This window comes from Hyaloscypha bicolor, assembly GCF_002865645.1.
Source record: "Hyaloscypha bicolor E unplaced genomic scaffold K444scaffold_50, whole genome shotgun sequence".
NCBI classification, from domain to species: domain Eukaryota; kingdom Fungi; phylum Ascomycota; class Leotiomycetes; order Helotiales; family Hyaloscyphaceae; genus Hyaloscypha; species Hyaloscypha bicolor.
In genome coordinates, this window is record NW_020194552.1 from 1,194,946 (window position 1) to 1,212,987 (window position 18,042).

Below are 18,042 nucleotides of genomic sequence, written 5' to 3' on the forward strand. Positions count from 1 at the left end.
GTCCAACGGCATTGCAACGACATAGCTGTAAGAATACTATATGAATAAAAGGGAAAGCAGTCACCGCCTCATCACTGATCGAAGTCCGCAAAGGCAAATTGGTCATGCCAATGGCCATGCGAGAAGACACCATGTAAGAAAGAGGAGAATAGTTTTCTTTCTGGCCATGTGACTGAGGCTTGGAAATGAGGAGGGGGGTACATGGGCCTAGAAAATTTTCAAAAATTGAGAGTGCTATTGAATTGTCAAAGATCCCGTGATTCCCGATGTACTAGACCACGTTGTGTATAACTTAATCGATGCAGTGGGTAAGGTTCGTGATACTTGACATAAGGATCGGTTCCCCGGAGAGCAGCTCAGTTTCCAGATAGCAATTCTAAACCAGGGTTCTGATCGGTGAATACTCGGGAAGAGAATGGAGCCATGATTTCTTGAGGAAGCAAGTCTGGGGTGGAAGCGGCGGCTTTGTAGTTCGAGATACAAGGTGCCGCGTTTTTGCTTTGGGATAGAAACCGCTGAAGTGAAACATAACAGGTGTTATGCCGTGAGCAGGGAATTGCCCCTAATATCTCATGCATAAATGTCTCAATAGAAATTCTTGTTCCACATCTATCGAGACGAGCGACTCATCTTCAGTGTGTCAAAGAACTACTCATGCTACTCATACTACTCATTAATATTCATGAGTAGCGTGAGTAGAATGTGAGTAGTGTAATGTCCTAAAAATTTGAGTAGAGTAGTATGAGTGGTAATAAGTAGCCGTCACGTGATAATAATAAATTAAGATTTATTTAATAATAATTAGATAATAAAGATATTTATTAAGTAGCCCCAGTAAAGGTAAGCTATGGCTTATATAAGACTAGCTAAATATTAATTTTCTATAATAATAAACTAGTTATACTTTTTAGAATCTTGATTTCCCCCTGACCTTTGGCTCGCTTACTAAGCAATGCCATTGCCTAATTGGATAGAAACTTGGTACTAGAGCGGCGCTAGATGGGAGGCTACCTAATTAGGCTAGCCTGTCACGTGTAACCGTCACGTGGGTACCTACTCACACTACTCACACTACTCATGAGTAGCTTGAGTAGAGTATGAGTAGAGTATGAGTAGAGTATGAGTAGCGCTATAATTGGTTGAGTAGAGTATGAGTAGGACCCACTACTCTACTCTACTCTACTCATTTGACACACTGCTCATCTTCACGACCAAGTATTTTTTGGACTCTGTTCCTTCATCTCTCCATCAGCGGTAGGCCCTCTCCTCTCGTAAGAAAAAGATAAAAAAATTAAACGTCTTGTTGTGATGTGTACTGTGCTGAGGAAAGAGTGTGAAGGGGAGGTGTTCCCTGGTTGGATTGTTGCCATCACGTCAGTCATTGTTGTCATTTAAACCCCAATTTCTGGACACAAATATCTCAACATAGTCTCTTCTCTCCACTTCTGACCCTCAATTAACTGGTATACCCTAATGACCGTATACATTTATACTTTAAACCGCCACGAATAGATGCAGAGCTCGGGAATCAAGAGAATTAGGAAGTGTCTCTGCTCATAGGCCACTTTGTAGGGAACATTGATGATAACCCAGTCGAGATGCTCGAGGTCTTTCGTGCCAATCAATACATTTAGGGATTTCTCCTTGTTACAGTAGATGGGCAAGCCTCCGAAGAAGACCGTTGTTGATCACTGGTACAAGATTTTGAGGTCAAACGCCACCAAAGTAAGGCTACCGCACCAAAGGGTGAACTTCTCTTCCTTGAAGGTCCCTATATTCAACATTGATGACATGGCTGCACGGGACAGCGCCCACAAGTGTGCGTTAGTGTTGCGGCGTTGCCTATGAATAGACCACGTGCCTTGAAGTCAACGGGTTGTCATTCATGTGACCTCAAGCATTAATTGTGTTCGCCTATATATGTGCTAGTAATAAGAAGAGACTATTTTCTTCTCATATAGCCTTTTGTGGAGCTATGTTGTCCATGCGGTTATTACCCGTTCGTACACAAAACAACAGGTGCACATTCCCATGGTATTTTATGTCACGTGCAGGCTTGGAGCTTCTCTCATTTATGATAAGCTTTTAGCAGATCAAACTTCCTAAAGATTTAACCGATGCCTTAGACTTGGAAGGCAAGACCTTTTGCCCTCTCAAATCACACCAATTATCCTTCAAAGCCAGGTGATAATGGACATGGAACGGTCTAATGCTGAAGAACAACGCAATGCTGTAGCTGTCACATTCTCATTTTATCATCCTACTTTATCTAAGATTCCGTGAAATTGATCTTCTTCCCTATATGCACAACGGCTTTTACTAAAGCCTCCACAGTAGCACCAGTCGTGACAAGATGAACAACTGCCCTGAAGAAAAGCCCCCTCTCTCCAGGCGCAAAGTCAACCATGAAGCCTTGCTTTACTAATTCCCTTGCAATTTGTTTTGTTCTTCTGGTGTTCACGGACTCATCCTCGCCGGCGTGACCGCCAGGAGCGAAATAGAAGCATACTTGCAAGCAAGGGGGCGGGTTCTCACTAAGAAGCTCAAGGTCACCATTGGTAGCGACGAGGGAAGCGAAGTGTGCCGCTGTGTCGAACGCCCTATCGATTTGGGCTCCGTAACCAGAGCTCCCGTAATAGATCCATCCAAGAGCTAGTTTGAGAGCGTCGCCTCTACGACCACACTGGAGGGTAAGGTCCGCTAAATCCCAGCAATCAATGCCAAAGTCAGTTTCTCCGTTACAACCGTTCGCAATACCAGTTTCGAAAGTACCGCCATCCTCTCCATTGTTCTCGTGAAATAGATACCCTGCCGGTAGAGTATTGGCGCGCCAAAACCTTCTGAGATCCGCGCCGAGCAAGAAGGAACATGTCAAAGGTACTCCCATCATTTTGTGTGGATTGATCGTCACACTGTCCGCAAACTCGGATCCACGCAACTTATGCTTCTGCTTGGCGGAGAATACCACAGGTCCGCCCCAAGAAGCATCGATATGGAACCAGAGCTTTTCTCTCCGGCATATCTTTGCAATCTCTAGGAAAGGATCAAACGCTCCCATAACTGTAGTGCCAGCCGAGGCACTCACAAAGAAAGGGGTAAAGCCTTCCTCTCGCGCTTTCCGTATCAGCCTCTCGAGCTCGGAGGCGATCATGCGGCAGTGAGAGTCTACAGGGACAAGCCAGGCATTTGAACTTCCCAGCCCGCATACCTGCGCGGCTTTTTCCAGCGAATAGTGACCATGTGCACTTGCAAATAAGACAAACTTCTTCCCACCATATCCTTCACTTTTTGTTTTCGGAAAGAGTTCGTTGCGCGCGATAACTAGCGCAGTAGTGTTGGAGGCTGAACCACCTGGCATAGTTAAGCCTCCAGCATACGGGCCCACAAGGTTGAAGAGCAACGCCAAAGCGCGGCCAGTCTTCTTTTCGATCGTGGTCAACACTGGAGAGACTTCATAGACATGTAACTGAGACAGAGCTCGATCAGCTTCAATCTGAACTCGGAGGTTGGGATAGGAATGAAATTACATTCGCGTTCAGGACGCTCAGAACTAGTTCGGACACCAATCCGACGGCATTTGTGGAGGCTGACAATTTATGCATAAATCCCCGATCCCACGTATTCACGCTGTAGTGAAGTATACGTTCCACAATGCTAAGGAGGCCATCTTTGCCTTTTCCTTCTTGGGGTAATTGGAACCCCAGCAGATTCGTCAGTTCTTGTGGCTTGTATCTTTCGACAAGAGGAGACACCCCGCCATCACCTCCGAGTGAGAGGCTGTCTTCGTGATCCGCACGAGCGATGAATGGGATGATAAGAGATTTTACAGAAGTCAGGAGCTAGCCTGGAAGTCAGTGATGAATAGCTTGGTAGCAGACAAGAGTTTTGGACAGAAAACTTGGCATGATAAAACTTGGCATGAAAAGCTGCTGAATGGTTGGAAAAAATACTCGATACTTACATCATCGACCTCTGTTGCCCGATCGAGATTCTGTTTTGCATGGCCATTGCAACCATTTGTCATTTCGTTTCTGCCATTGCTGAGAATTTGAGCGTCGGCCATAGTTTCTTGCGCAAGATCTCCAAGTAGAACAATTGTTACCAAATTGAGGACGCACCAGACAGAGCACACTTCTGAGCAGCGCTGCTGCTTCAATTAAGGACGACAGCCATGCTATCGTTGACAAACTTTTTCGGCTGCCACTGCCGACGGCCACATGTACCATATGCACAAGGAAAGATTGGGTACAAATATGAATGTGTTTGATCGATTTCGGATCTTTGCAGGAAAGAGCAACTCCACCCCCCCACGGAGAAGACTGCTCCCACTCGGAGACCTCTCGCCCAGTTTGTTAGCAGGAAAAGTAGACGTACCTGAGGCTCCACCAGTTATATTGTATCTGCGTTCCAGCCGCATAAATGGATCGGCAAATTCCAGCCTGGATTTGCCAACAGGGTGGGCAGCAGGATGGCACGGAAAACAACAGGTGCAGGACGCGTGTGAAAATGGCGTTCAATCTCCACAAAGCAATGGTCGCGACGACGTTGCAACCATGTTGTCCCGCGTGGGGAGCCCAGCGATGGCGACATTTCTCCACTCGAAAAGCCCTCCTCCCAGAGAGCACAACGGATCATATCAATACTATAAGGTAACTTAAAAGAGTGGTTTAAGACGCATTGTAAATTCTCAGCTCATGACTGATGACCAGCCAGGTTAAGCCCTCTCATTCAGTCTCGGGTGACATTGGAGCCGATGCAAGACGGCAGCCCCAGATGCGCAGCACGCACGCTGCCTCATGGCTCCGCCTCGGCGGCGGCTCCGAGGCAGTGCATGATCATTTGATGCACGCCACACCACAAGCACGTTGGGACGGAGATGCAGAGGGCGTTACGGGCTCGTCTCTGCAATAGAGATGGGGGTGCAAGCATTAGCTCGGGAAGCCGCATGACTGGAATATCCCAGGAATTTGCTGCCTCTAAGCTGCGGCCTTGGCCCTAACAAAATGGAGAGCATAATATGATTGTGGGGATAGCGGCCTAGGTTGATGTTCAAGTAGGCTCTGACATGTGGACGTTTCAGTGCTGTATGTAAGGGAATAAATGCGATCCTTGCTCAAATCGACTGGTTGGGCTGGAAAGAGGAAGCAGATTGTTCGTGGGGATGGTTCGGTACCCGGTGGTAGGGCGGGGAGGGGGAGCAGCAACCCTCATAGGGTACCGAGCGTATCTATGACCAACCAGCCAGGGGCTTAACGCTTGGTCTCCAAGCGTCGAACATGGGTGCCTTGTAAAGTTAGTGATTCAACGCTATAATTGTAGGCTTGCAACCGCTAAAGTTTAGGCTGTTGGCCCTGAAAATCAGGGTCTTATGCGAATTTTTTAAAAAAAAAAGATTTGGGGAGATGCGGGGAAGCAGCAAGACCAAGACCAAGCGCAAAGCCAGAAGCCTGACCCATCCCGTTCTTCTGGCTTTCCGTAGCTCCACGAGCTCAGCCTTCTCGAGAACCTGATCTCAACTTGCGCTTCAAACCGCACAGGAGCAATGCTGATGATCACAACTACAGATCCCTTATTTGCTAGAGCTTTTCCAGGTATGCCAAGTTCATATAACACAGGCTCTGTTTCTTGCCCTAACCTTCCTTAGCCCGGACCGTGCAGCCTGCCCTTCGGACAACGAACCCACGCCGTCGAGGGCTCTCGTGCGATCACAACGGCTAGCTACCTTCCGGCCTCTGTTTGATACCCTCGCAATCCGCGAATAGCAGCCCCACAGACACATGTATTGGCTGCGGCGATTATGACCTTGGCCACAGCGTACTTGCTCTCAGCGTGAGCAAGTCCCAAGAAGGATTGTATTTGGCTTTTTGCAGACACCGGCCAGGCTATCGGGCCTGGATTGATAAGGGGCGTTTCAAATGGTTTGGTGGAGGCACAAAACGGGAAAGAATTCGCAGGCACAGAGAGAAGGGGTTATCCAAGAGATTAGGGACGCTCTGTGGGAGGCGAGCAAAAATAAGCCCAACAAAGACACAAAGGGGCACCTCCAGTTTGTCTGCGAAGAAGATGTGGAAAAGATATGGACTCCTTGGCGTATTGGGCAACTCTCGTCGGAGCTGGAGTGGGGCAAACAAGATCTGCAACATCGAGCGCGATTAGGGTTCCTGAAAGTTTTGTCGACATTGGTCTGGATCCACTGGGACGGATGGGAAGACTTTGGAAAATTGTTTCTGAAGCCAGATGGCCGATCTGACCAAGACCTGCCATTATCCAACACGGACTTCCTCCAAAACCAAAGGCTTCAATCATCCTTCGAGCAGGATCAATATATCTTTATTCCTGTCCCTCTGAAGGAAGATGATGAGGATAACCAAGACGAGATTGATTATGTCTCGTACTCAAAGAACCAGCGACTGCCATTGTTCGATTCGGAAGAAATTGGGGAGGGTTCTTCCGGCAAGGTAACGAAGGAAGCGATTGCACGCAAATATTTCTTCTGGAAGGTGGGCCATTTGAACCCGGAGGTACGTCCATAACTGCATAAAACTAACGGCTTTCTTTCTCACACTCAACAGGAGCAATACGTCGCCGTCAAACGCATTGTACACAGCGACACAGACCCTTCAAGATTCATGGCAGAGCACAGGAACCTGAAAGCATTCAAGCAATGTCTGGATCGAAATACGAATATCATGCTGAGCTATACCGCATTTGCGCATGATTCAAACTTCATTATAATATCACCGTTAGCAGACCTTGACCTTTACAAATTTTTCAAAGGGTCATATCCAGACTTTCAAGCCCGCCGAAGGCGATTTACACCAATCGCATTGCTAAAGGAGTCCCTGGGTCTTGCTGCTGCGCTCAACTTTCTCCATGATGGACTGAGAATGAGAGGAGGGCAAAAAGTTGCTTGCGCACACTTGGATCTTAAACCAGAGAATATTTTGGTGAAGTGGGGCGCAACGGTTGTTGGTCGTTGGAAGATCCATGACTTTGGAACTTCAAGGATCAAGGAACCTTCGGCTACAACCCCTAAGGTTTCAGGTTTGCTGCCTGGCGATTTTCTTAGGCAGTTCTCATTCACAAGAGCTGGTCGGGCGCCTGGACCATTCCAAGCCCCGGAAGTTCAGTTCAGCCAAGAACGGGTTGTTGGTAGGGAAAGCGACATGTGGTCTTTCGGTTGCATTTTGGCATTCGTTCTCGCCTTTGCTGTAGGTGGGCCAAAACATATATCACAACTAGCGAAGACTCTTGACGGGCCAGTTTTGGAAGACACGAAAACCGACTACTTCTACACCATTGACTCGATTGATAAATCTAAATTTATTATCAAACCGAAGGTAGCGGAGTGGCTGAAGGGCCTCAAGATGGACAATGTCGGCAAGACACCCTGGGTCAATGACACTCTGGACCTCATCTTCAGTACCCTAGTGGTGGATGCTAAAGCGCGACCGAAAGCTTTTGAGTCTCTGAATCGTTTGGATGCGGTTTGTTCCGAGAAGACTGATAATTTCGATGCAATTTGTAGTTGGGTGCCAGCAGAGGAAGATTACGGCATCGAAATAGTGCCTTCTGTATCCTCCCCTGAAAATACTCAACCTTCCTCGACTCAGTCTATCCGAGAGACTTCGCAACCTACGGATGGGCATTGTAGCTCTCCGAATTCTCCGTCAAACCCGACAACGAGCGGGTCTAGACTATCTGATACCTCGTCAAGGCCTTCTAATGAAATTACGGAAACTGCTGTGTTCATGAAACTCAAAGCACCCCTCAATACCTTCAAAACGACAATTTGCCCGTCGAGTTGCCACGTCGCATTCGTATCGAAAAAGCTGGCTGAACTCCACTGCCTGAGGAAGGATATGAATTGGGTTGAAACACGTCCAAAATTGATAACTCAGCCTATGATTCATGCCCCGGACGTTACGGAGATTGCTTGTCCTGACGAGGGGTACGAATGGAATTATGTCTGCCTCTCTGATTCTTATGTTCTCTTAAGAGCTAAGGACCAGAGAAGTAGAATAAAAAAAGTAAGCCCTCTGCTTCGTGTCCGCTCTGATTGCACCTCCCAATTCTGTTGAGTTTTATCCTTGCTTAGAGCCTATTTTTGGGCTTCAAAGAACTGTTTCTACAAATTTTCAGGACGTTGCACGTCTACTGCAGCCCAGTCTTCCCGACTAGCCGCCGCAAGTTGCCTAGCCACTAACTATTATAGATCCATCTATATAGATATGACATGCGGGACCACATAAGCTCCGGGAAACCGGAGGAGGTGCCTTTGGTTGAACGGAATCAATCCAAGTCTGTCCAGGCCGCTGCAACAGATGCTGTGGAAATGGCTGTGTCGAGTCTTGGTGATGTACTTTTCATGTTGGATGCCGAATTATATTCCTATTCATCAAACCTTGGGTAACTCCCGATCGGTTACAGATGTACAAAACTTGCCGTACTGACCGAATGATAGGCTACAGAAACTAGAAATTGCGGGTCAGCTGCATAAGAGCGGTGCCTCTTTTAGCCCTGACGGAAAACGCATTTACGGTTGGTCATTTTCGAGGAATGGATGGGAGAACTACTGGTACGTGTGGAATGCAACGAATGCCAAACAGCTTTCGAAAGTCACCACTCGTCGAGAAACGGTTCGTTCCAATAATCATCTTCATTTTTTGACGTTAAGTTAATTTTGAATAGCCTGGAAATAATAACGGTCAGGACACGCTTTTCCCTCTCTCCACCTACTTCTCTGCCTTCGAACGGCCCAACCGGATGTACGTGATCGGTAAAAACGAAACCAAATTCGAAACCATCAGATTGAGCCAGCCAGTGAACGATATCGTGGCAGGTGTCGGCTACCGCTGTTTGGACACAGAAGATGAATCCTTGATATTGGTCTCGTCAAATGGCTGGTTGACTAATTTGAAATTGCTACCTAATGTCGATGCTTCTTCACCATCTTCCGTCGGCAGGCTGAAAGGCCGACTCACAAAAGATGACGACGGAATTGCTGTGCTAGAGTCAGATTCGAGCGTTTTCGTTATTGTCTCTCATTGTAATGGATGTCTCGAGAGGAGGAAGATCTGCAGCAAGGGATCTTAGATGTGCGGCCTTACGCGGTACGCAGAGCCGCGAAATCTTTCAAGCGTTGTTTCTTTTGATGCCACGATCCATATTTCCAGTATCCTAAGGTTAGGAATGTCAAAGGGATGGTGACAGCAACGTAGATCCAGAAACTTTTGGAGATGAGGAGTGTTCTTGTGTTAGAATTGAAACTGAAGAAGTTCATGCCAAAAAGTCCCTTTTGAGAGTTGAATTAGGATCGTGAATTGACCTCTTGAATTGGTACGTACTGTTATAAAGCTTGCAGGTAGATATGTCAAAGTGACAAGCGTGATAATTCTGACGGTTGCACTGTCGTCAACAGTGTCTTTTGTCAACGTAAGCAGATGGTTATTAATTTCGGCCGAGATGTCTTGATTCTGTAGATTCAAGCCATCTGCGAGCTACGCCGTAGATCAGTAAATTCAAACAGTAGATTTGATTCCATAACACTAACAAATTTTGTCATGTTTTCAATGCGCTGTTGCAGAACATCTGTGGCAGAAATGTAGCCTTCAAGCCGTGAAGAGCAAGCCTTTAATTGATATGATGTCTCCGCAACCCTTTGTTCATCATGCGGCCCCGGTAAGCTGTTGTTCATAGTTTGAAGGGCAGTAATTATAGATATCGTATTGCGAAGGATGGCGGGAATGGGGATGAGTTTTGCAGCCAAGTGTCGGAGTGCTTGCAGTGTGTTGAAGTTCATACCGAGGTAGTCTTCACGGTCACGGAGATCACTGGTCATTAACATGTCCTCCTACACCGACGGTAGGTTAGATCTGCGCGCCAAAGGCTTTCTTTAATGTGACTTACCAGTTCGAGATAGTTTTTGGTATTGTAGCGGAGATACCAGCACCAGTTATTAACGTAGGATGACATGATCAAGACATGCAATCGCACAGGATCCAACCCGATCGTCCTTGAAGTCATGCCGGTCGATGCTGCCATAGAAATTCGCTTCTGAGCTTTGGAGTTCTGCATTGGGTGAAGCAAGAGGCAAAAGTTCTGGCCCACTCCCACTGCTGGCATTGAATAACGGTGGTAGACTCCAGTTTGGCGCAATGACCATGGGTCGCCGTGCTTTCGGCCATTCCTCTCTGCATAGCGAAGCTGATAGAATATGTCTTTGACCAAATTATTAGCAAGTATGATAGGAGATAAGTTAGGGAGCGAAGTACCCCGACATGAGCTATTTGGATTGTTGCAGATAACGCTCCCTACCCCTTCGTCGGAAAAAACTTGCCTGTCGCCGAAGCGGCAGATAACATCCAGAAATCCAGATGGAACTTGGTGGCGTTTGAGTACCTCGCACATCGAATCCTCATCAATGTTGAAGGGTGACACAGAATTATCCTGAGTTATGGAACTGCCCTTCCTATCAGCACCTATATTGGTGTCCTCAAGGGGGTCTACGTACATTATTCGCAATTGGGGAACAACTGTTCTCGAAAGCAAACTTTTCATACTTGCCTCGTCCTGCAAGGCAGACAATCTGACGGTATCTGATGGCGCTGAAGATTCGATGACCTCGACGTCTATGCGTGGAGAAAATAACACTGCTGATAGTTGTTGAAGTTGTTCGGTGTACGGCTGAGCATCGATGGCCATTGGGTCGAAATCTGACATGTTTAGGAGGGATTCATCCCAAGCTTGCCAGAGTTTGCATGGGGCCATTTGTAAGAGTTCGATAATGGCCTCTTGGGACATCTATTTCGTATGTGGCAACGAGGCTTGACATCAACGATCAGGACATACTTCTTGATTTCTTGATGTTGAGTTGTTTAAATGTGAGGTGTCTCACAATTTGCCATGGGGATCGTCACAGGGCGTAGGCGGATTGATCGTGTCAGGCACTCTTTCCTTTGCTGGAGGGGACCGTTCATTGCTTGAGGTGTCCCGAGTAATATGGCCGCAGTGCATATCACACGCACGCCCAGGCCCATAAATAGCGTGGGGGGGTAAGAGGCCGCATTCAAGGCAGTTTCTGTTTTTGGTTGGTTGCATATATACATGGTTCCGGCAACCAATCTGCGACTTGTGTCACCCCCTCTGTACCGACTGCGTTGGCACAGCTCCCCCCATCGGCGACCCAAACACCAAAATCGAGAGAAAAAAACAAGCAAACTCAGCCTTGCCCAGAAGCTAGGTTTCACCATGGGGCATAATTGATCTTTGCCGCCGCCGTCAGCGATGTTGCTCCAGTGCTTGGGTTTACCAGTCGCTGTTACGTACTGCATTTCTTCCTGTAAGTTTCAAAATTAACCTTGGAAATAGCCAAAGTCAATAAGGCATTCTGCCAGGTTGAAACTCACCGGAGTCAGTCTTCGTGGCGCGTAGTATATCCATCTTTCATTCTTCGTCTGTGGCACTTGGGTGTTAGCGACTGTCCTCAGTGAAGAATATTTGACATACGCTGATCTTGAAATTCATCTGCCCAAATATCTCCACTAGCTTGGCCTTCAATGCCTCCCTGCTGATGTAACCTGTGTCTCTGAGCTCAGTCTGATATTTCCTTAACGGCGCCGCTGAAGCCATCATGGTGGCCCGCTGGAATTTGAAATGGGTGTCGTAGAAGTACAGCAGGATCCTGGGCGGCTTTATCAGAGTGGCATTATTAATTCCAAACTCGCGAGCAAGCAAATGACCCTGACTCTGATTTTGTCGCTGCTTGCCTTGTCGGTGAGAAAGAGGAAATTTATCGCGGCGTCGGGCGCTCAATATTGACCAAGCCACTCCAGGCAGGGGAGGCACCAAGCCACCAAAGACAGCACACATGCACCTAAAATTTCCGCTGTGTCGAACAGGGCCCTCTTGAAATCATCAAAATCCCTCTGGTTCCGATCACTCTGCGCTCTTTCTATCTGCAGCCGACATTCGCACAAAGCTTATCCCAGCCTTAGTTCTTAGAAGTTGGAACTAAGCATCATGGATCACAATTCCCCTGCATCAGCACCTGTCATGAGGTGCGCTCAATCTGCGTCCAAATAATACATATTTTGCTGACAATATACTTTATAGAAGGAAATTACGCTGGTATCACATATTTGTAAGTCGTTCCCGAATATTATAATGCGCTCGTTTAGAATAAGTCCCTGCTGGGAAGATCTCCGAGGCCTCAAAGCTGTTGAATGAGAACGCCAGTGTACTCTTTGCAGACACCTATGCTGAAAGCCCTTCCAGATGATCACGATTGGGGGAATAATCGGCATTGGATTTGCCACAACGAGCGGCCAAGTCCTTGCAATCGCTGGGCCCGGGGGGACCTTGGTTGCGTTTGGTGTGAACGGGTTTGTTGCCATCTGTGTCATGGAAGGGATTTGTGAAATGATAGTCTTGTGGCCTATCTCAAATGCCATGATTGAGTTCGTCCGCGCTTTTGTGGACAAGGATCTTGCTATCGTCGTTGGGATAGCCTACTGGTATGTTATTTCCCAACTTTCTGGTTATATCTCTTCGAAGCAATATAATTTAATGCTCAATGTAGGTATAGCTGGGCTTGTACAATGACAGCTTTGGTTATTGGCGCCGCCGGTCTACTATCCTACTGGAATATATCCACTGGTCTCCTCAATGTCGTATTTTTTGGATGCATATTCGTACTGTTCCTTATCAATTGTTCTGGCATCTTAGTAGGCATTACCCTTTCTCGGAAAAGGCTTTTCTAATTTCTGAGATCTAGCTATTTGGAAGAATCGAACTTGCAGGAGGCATCTTTAAGCTTCTCCTCGTTACGATAATATTCCTCACTATGATTTGTGTCAACAACGGAGGTAAGCCAATGTACACATGGTTTAGTCGCAACGATGCTGATGTTGTACAAAGCTGGTGGAGGTCCTAGTATTGGAAGCGCCTGTCCGTAATTTCTTATTTACCCCCTGATTACTATATCTTACTCCAAACATAGTTTTCAACGATGGCATAAAGAACAACCCAAATGTAGCCGGAAGCCAATTCGTTGCAGTAATGTAAGTGCTTCTAAGCTTGTTTCGCTCCATCCGACTTTTTAACGCCTCGGGCAGTATCGCTATTCCCATCGCGACTTTTTCGTACACAGGTGTCGAAATTGTCACCGTTACCGCATTTGAAGCTGCAAAGCCGAAAGAACTCCGGATGCCTGCAAAGAACATTGCCTACTTCACCCTGATCTTCTACGTCCTGAACATTGGAGGATTCATCGCCAACATAGAATGGTTCAACCAAAATCTTCCGCAATTCTTTAGTCAGCCACTTGTTTCGCTCCAAACCCCCAATCTGGGACATACCCCATGGTTTCCGCAGACAGGTCTGAGAAGCAGTGCTGCACCAATTATTGCTACGCTACAGGTTGGGATGAAGACTCTCCCAGCTGTCTTGACTGGGCTCCTCATGTATTCTGGACTCAGTGCCGCCAATGCATCATTATATGTTGCTTCAAGAACTCTCTATGGCCTCACTCGAGATCTTGCCTATGACGATGAACGATTCCTCGTTAGAATGGCGGCAAAACTGAACGTTATTTCCCCCCGCACTCGGGTTCCTCTCTGGTCTCTCCTAGTTTCTGTCCTAGCCTTCTCATCCTGGCTACCATTCATAAAAATCCACTCTGGGTATACACAAGAGGACGTATGTTTCAATATTTCTTTCCTTATGAACCAACAGTACTGACCACAACCTCCAGCTTCAAAACACTTTCGAGTCAATCGGAAGTACAGGATGCTTGCTAGTATGGGCTTCTCAATGTCTTGCGTTTATCAGATACAATAAATGGTATGCCGACTATAGTTCCCAATAGACCAGTGCTAACACTATTATCCAAGGCTTTGGAAGCATAAAGAAGAACTTCAAGGGGAACACTTGCAACAATTCCAGCGGTGGCCCCAAAAGGGGTTCTCGAGCTGGGCTTCTGCCCTACAGCCCGGTCCCGCATATGTTGGTCTGATATCCTGTCTTGTGATTGTGTTCATCTTGAATACTGCCAGTTTGTGGAACGGTCAGGACCAGAAGTCAAAAGCGCTGACTGTATTTCTCGGTGTGAGTGGAAATCTATCCTAAAAAATCGCCTTTTAACTTCAGCATACTGACTTGGCATGTGGATTTCCAGCCAGGACTCCTTCTAACGATCTTTCTGGTGCTTAAGCTTGTGAATAAGAGAGGATGGGTAGTGCTTGATGACCGATGGGAAGTTCTTCATAGCACTTTGAGTAACCTTACCGACTTGATCAACCCCGATATCCAAACACAGCCTGGATCTAACCCTCCCACTCCTTCGACAAATAACATTGGCGAAGGTGAGAAATGAATTGTTTTGGAATTTTAGTTTCAGTCGATTAATAATTGTAAATTATTGAACTGTCACACTTATATTACTGGGCTTGCTTAAGTGTTGTTTTCTTCCTACGTCAGGAATTGGCTCAGCCATAGCACTGCACACGCAGGTAGTTTCAGCAATATGGCAGAAATGCGATGTGAACAGAGAGATCCGGGCCTAAAGAACCAAATCGCTCTTGGGATACTACCCCAAAAATCTACTGCACATATCGCGGTAGTTAATAAAGATTTCACAATTCGTAAAATTGTAATTAATTTAACTAAGTACAGGCAATATTAATAGTTAATATGGAATGTAATGCGCTATTATAAGAGATATATTAGCTTATTATTATACATTTAAATATAGAATTTTCTTATTATAAGCTAAATAATTAAATATATATTGTGACGGCTAATGTCACATGGTTGGTTTCAGCTAAGGTTCCAAGCTGTGGTTCAAACCAAGCTCGCTTCCAAAGCTCGGCGTTTCAGTGGGTCTTGGCCGTACCTACTTATCCACTGCCACACCTCACTCCTTCTTTCCTTAGCTTTAGATTCTGTAGGACATTGGAATTATAGATCTTTGAGCATCGTTCCATTGCTTTGTTCTTGCCGTCACATATATAATTAGAATTATTTTATTTTAATTATATAATTATTTATAACTTTATATAATCTTTTTAATTTAATAGATTTTTATTACTTTTTTAATATATTATTAAATCTAAATTTAAATAATTCTTTATATATATATTATTCAAGTTATTAAATTTATATTATAATATAAAATATATTCTTTAAAAATTATAAATTAAATATCTTAAAGAGCCTATATAAGAATGAAATAAATTCGGGAGCTAAGCCCTTAAAGCACGTAATTTCGGTATATAAAAGATACGAAAAGAAAAACTTATATATTATATAATAATTAAAATATATTTAATATTATTTTTAATTTTCTTTACTTTTAAGAACTTATTATATATATTCTTATTTTCTTATATAAGCTCGAGATTAAATTTGCATTTTATATAATTAAATAAATGAGCGCGAAATGAGTATAACTGGGATTTGAGTATAGTATTATTACTTGGCACTTAAAACTTAAAACCAAATCTGAAACTCCTTATTAATATCTTCTTCCCCTGGGAATGGCTATCGAGATCCAAGATGCTCATTCATCCACTTCGCAAACACCTTCTCTGACTCGCATGGTTTATTGATCTTTAAGAATCGATTCATAACCATATGCACATGAATCTCATTAGCAAATTTCAGCGCCGTGGTCTTTGCATGATTTGCCTGCTCAACGTTAGCACAAGTCCCATAGCCAGGCGTAAACATACTTTCAACTTCGCACAAAACTCATCAATATCATCCCGAAATAACTCATCTTCTCCATACAACACCAACATCTCCTCACAAGGCACCTCACCCCACCATTGCCCCTCCGCCATCAGCGGCGTATTCCAACAGTCCATCTCTTTGCCACCGAGAAAGTTGCGGCCCCAGTATTCGAGGCCGGAAATGGTGAGGATGTCTTTTTCTGAATTGAGTTGCATCGAGGTAGCGGAGGTAGATACCGTTACCCAGGGTGAGATTAGGATTGCGGAGGAGAGATTGGTTTCCAATTTGAGGGGGGCAGTGAGGGGGTTGGGGTGTGTCAGGTGTAGGAGAAGGGAGAGGAGGAGGTGTCCGCCTGCTGAGTCGCCAATTAATGTTATGAATGAGGAGGGGATTTTGAGGTCATGAAGGAGGTGTTGGAGGAGAGAAACAGCTTGTTGGAGCTGTATTGGATAATGGTTTGCGTTCTCGGATGCGAGTCTGTATTGCAGGACCACCACTGCGAGGTCTTTTCGAGTCGGGTCCGAGAAGGCGAATCCGATGGAGATGTGTTCGGTTAGTGCAGCGGCCATGTAACCTCCCCCATGGAACACAATCACCACTTTAAGGGCATCCTTAGGGCCGATCCAGCAAGCGATTGTGCCGTCTGGAAGTTGGATTGGGGAGTGTCTCATGTAATGCTTTTTGGCGAATCTCTTGCACGTAGTGGTTGTTGAGGGCCGCAGATTCTGGATACTGGTTGCGGGGAGACTGGATTGGTAGATGCGGATTCCGGTGTAGGCGATTTGTTGGTGGGTTGTTAGGCCGTTCTTGGGAGACCGGACTGAGGTTTTCAGGGCGTGGAGGAGCACAGTTATTGCTGTGAATGCCGTTAGAAGGCTTCTTGTGTTTCCTTTTTCGGGGAATAGAGAGAGAGAGAGAGAGATTACTTATCCCCGTAGCTTTCGAGAGGAGTGATATCCATCCCCAGAGACTGAGCGGAGGGGCAATACCACGTGACTGCGGAGATAAAGCCAACTCTGCCATCTGGAGATAGGACAACCAAATTAATCTATCCACCGAAATGAATGTATTCCGACAAAAGCCAAGGTACAGGCTTAATTGAGAGGGCGAGAGAGTTATCTGGTAGTACGGACGGAAGTCAGCAGGGAATATGTGAGATCTTCAAGTTCGGACGGGATCTGTCACCTGAGTCAACAGAATTTATCTCCTACTCGCAACCATGTCTGGCCTTGCGGCGAATCGAACAGATGTGGCCGTTGATAGTATGTTGGTCTGCGCTGAATGGTTTCTTTCCACGCCCTGATTGATAAGTGAAGGTAGAATCCAGTCACCCGGTGGTTGGGAGGTGTCAAAATGAGTCGACAAGGATGTGAGGACGAGGCGAAATGAGTGCTTGGTGTGCACGTTGTGAGGGGAAAATTCGCTTGAGCCTTAGGCACACATTTCGCTTAATTATGGCGCTAAGGAGTATTTAGCCTCGCTCCCAAGCTTCAATGAGCTTCACGCTTCTCTTCTAGAATTTATCACAGTTCTAGAAATCTCTTGTGTTCCTATGTAACGTGAATTTGACCTGGTAATTCATTAACCTGGTACTTGGTTCACTTCTGCCTATCTCCTCTGAGGATCTTCAACGTCCACAAGAGTTCACGTGATCCCACTCGACTTCTGCTTTGCGCTCGTCTCAGCCCAGAAACCAAAGTTTTACTACTGTTTTAACCCTTGATTTTGAGATCCCCAATTGAAAGCCGATTGTAGAAGGGAATTTAAATGTCAGCATTGGTCTTTGGCCTTTTCTGCCTGTTATTGTTCGCGGCTGCTCTCTAGCTCGCTTCTCGAAACGCCCAATCCGGCAAGAGCAGTTAGGGCCCCACTTAGGAGCCGTCTCCGGATCGTACGAATTGAGCGTCTGCTTGTCCGCAATTTCGACTAATAAGCTTGATTCTGCCGCGTTTTCTAGCTCTATCGTCAGTTAGTGGAGTTTGCACAGTCGTGCAGTAAGCTTTGAAATCCCATCCGAAAATCAAAGTCAAAAAATTAAGAGATCAACTTCTATTAACTATACTTACTACTTAACCTTTAAATATTAGTATATAATAAGAGGAATATAAAAGAGTAATATATTAGTAGCTAGTTTCGTAATAAAATTCAGTATACATTGAGTTAGGAAAGCATTATAGTAATATATTATTAAATCTCCAAATAGTAGCATATTGCTATATTTAACAACACTAATTATAGTGTGGTAGGTAAATGCAATTTGGCCTCGAATCCTACCAAAACTACTGTATACTGAGCCAAGATATTATATTA

The 18,042-nt window shown here is 45.6% G+C and overlaps 7 protein-coding genes across 7 annotated transcripts; 3 read left to right on the forward strand and 4 right to left on the reverse strand.

Annotated features, from left to right (window-relative positions):
• Positions 1 to 2,087: 2,087 nt before the first annotated feature.
• On the reverse strand, positions 2,088 to 4,405 carry K444DRAFT_609890 (PLP-dependent transferase). Its single transcript, XM_024879651.1, has 4 exons — positions 4,375 to 4,405; positions 3,962 to 4,031; positions 3,528 to 3,839; positions 2,088 to 3,466 (listed from the first exon to the last, which is right to left on the reverse strand). Exons 2-4 carry the CDS (start codon positions 4,022 to 4,024, stop codon positions 2,270 to 2,272), a joined length of 1,572 nt encoding a protein of 523 aa, XP_024740607.1. The 5' UTR covers positions 4,025 to 4,031; positions 4,375 to 4,405; the 3' UTR covers positions 2,088 to 2,269.
• Positions 3,977 to 4,664, forward strand: K444DRAFT_609892 (uncharacterized protein). The gene is made up of 2 exons (XM_024879652.1): positions 3,977 to 4,040; positions 4,375 to 4,664. Exons 1-2 carry the CDS (start codon positions 4,001 to 4,003, stop codon positions 4,656 to 4,658), a joined length of 324 nt encoding a protein of 107 aa, XP_024740608.1. The 5' UTR covers positions 3,977 to 4,000; the 3' UTR covers positions 4,659 to 4,664.
• A 1,839-nt stretch (positions 4,665 to 6,503) lies between these two features.
• Positions 6,504 to 8,423, forward strand: K444DRAFT_326367 (kinase-like protein). Its single transcript, XM_024871919.1, has one exon. It carries the CDS (start codon positions 6,630 to 6,632, stop codon positions 8,079 to 8,081), a length of 1,452 nt encoding a protein of 483 aa, XP_024740609.1. The 5' UTR covers positions 6,504 to 6,629; the 3' UTR covers positions 8,082 to 8,423.
• A 683-nt stretch (positions 8,424 to 9,106) lies between these two features.
• Positions 9,107 to 10,515, reverse strand: K444DRAFT_584624 (uncharacterized protein; the record flags this gene model as incomplete). Its single annotated transcript, XM_024877878.1, has 5 exons — positions 9,107 to 9,295; positions 9,348 to 9,500; positions 9,554 to 9,853; positions 9,910 to 10,220; positions 10,275 to 10,515. 5 exons carry the CDS (start codon positions 10,513 to 10,515, stop codon positions 9,107 to 9,109), a joined length of 1,194 nt encoding a protein of 397 aa, XP_024740610.1.
• A 539-nt stretch (positions 10,516 to 11,054) lies between these two features.
• K444DRAFT_609894 (uncharacterized protein) lies at positions 11,055 to 11,759 on the reverse strand. Its single transcript, XM_024879653.1, has 4 exons — positions 11,509 to 11,759; positions 11,409 to 11,456; positions 11,329 to 11,339; positions 11,055 to 11,266 (listed from the first exon to the last, which is right to left on the reverse strand). Exons 1-4 carry the CDS (start codon positions 11,632 to 11,634, stop codon positions 11,239 to 11,241), a joined length of 213 nt encoding a protein of 70 aa, XP_024740611.1. The 5' UTR covers positions 11,635 to 11,759; the 3' UTR covers positions 11,055 to 11,238.
• A 125-nt stretch (positions 11,760 to 11,884) lies between these two features.
• K444DRAFT_609895 (uncharacterized protein) lies at positions 11,885 to 14,604 on the forward strand. The gene is made up of 11 exons (XM_024879654.1): positions 11,885 to 12,059; positions 12,115 to 12,142; positions 12,277 to 12,515; positions 12,581 to 12,725; positions 12,776 to 12,866; positions 12,919 to 12,948; positions 13,001 to 13,061; positions 13,116 to 13,698; positions 13,754 to 13,842; positions 13,893 to 14,106; positions 14,177 to 14,604. Exons 1-11 carry the CDS (start codon positions 12,022 to 12,024, stop codon positions 14,372 to 14,374), a joined length of 1,716 nt encoding a protein of 571 aa, XP_024740612.1. The 5' UTR covers positions 11,885 to 12,021; the 3' UTR covers positions 14,375 to 14,604.
• A 936-nt stretch (positions 14,605 to 15,540) lies between these two features.
• On the reverse strand, positions 15,541 to 17,090 carry K444DRAFT_584626 (alpha/beta-hydrolase; the record flags this gene model as incomplete). Its single annotated transcript, XM_024877879.1, has 4 exons — positions 16,918 to 17,090; positions 16,659 to 16,851; positions 15,732 to 16,588; positions 15,541 to 15,690 (listed from the first exon to the last, which is right to left on the reverse strand). Exons 2-4 carry the CDS (start codon positions 16,753 to 16,755, stop codon positions 15,541 to 15,543), a joined length of 1,104 nt encoding a protein of 367 aa, XP_024740613.1. The 5' UTR covers positions 16,756 to 16,851; positions 16,918 to 17,090.
• Positions 17,091 to 18,042: the final 952 nt, after the last annotated feature.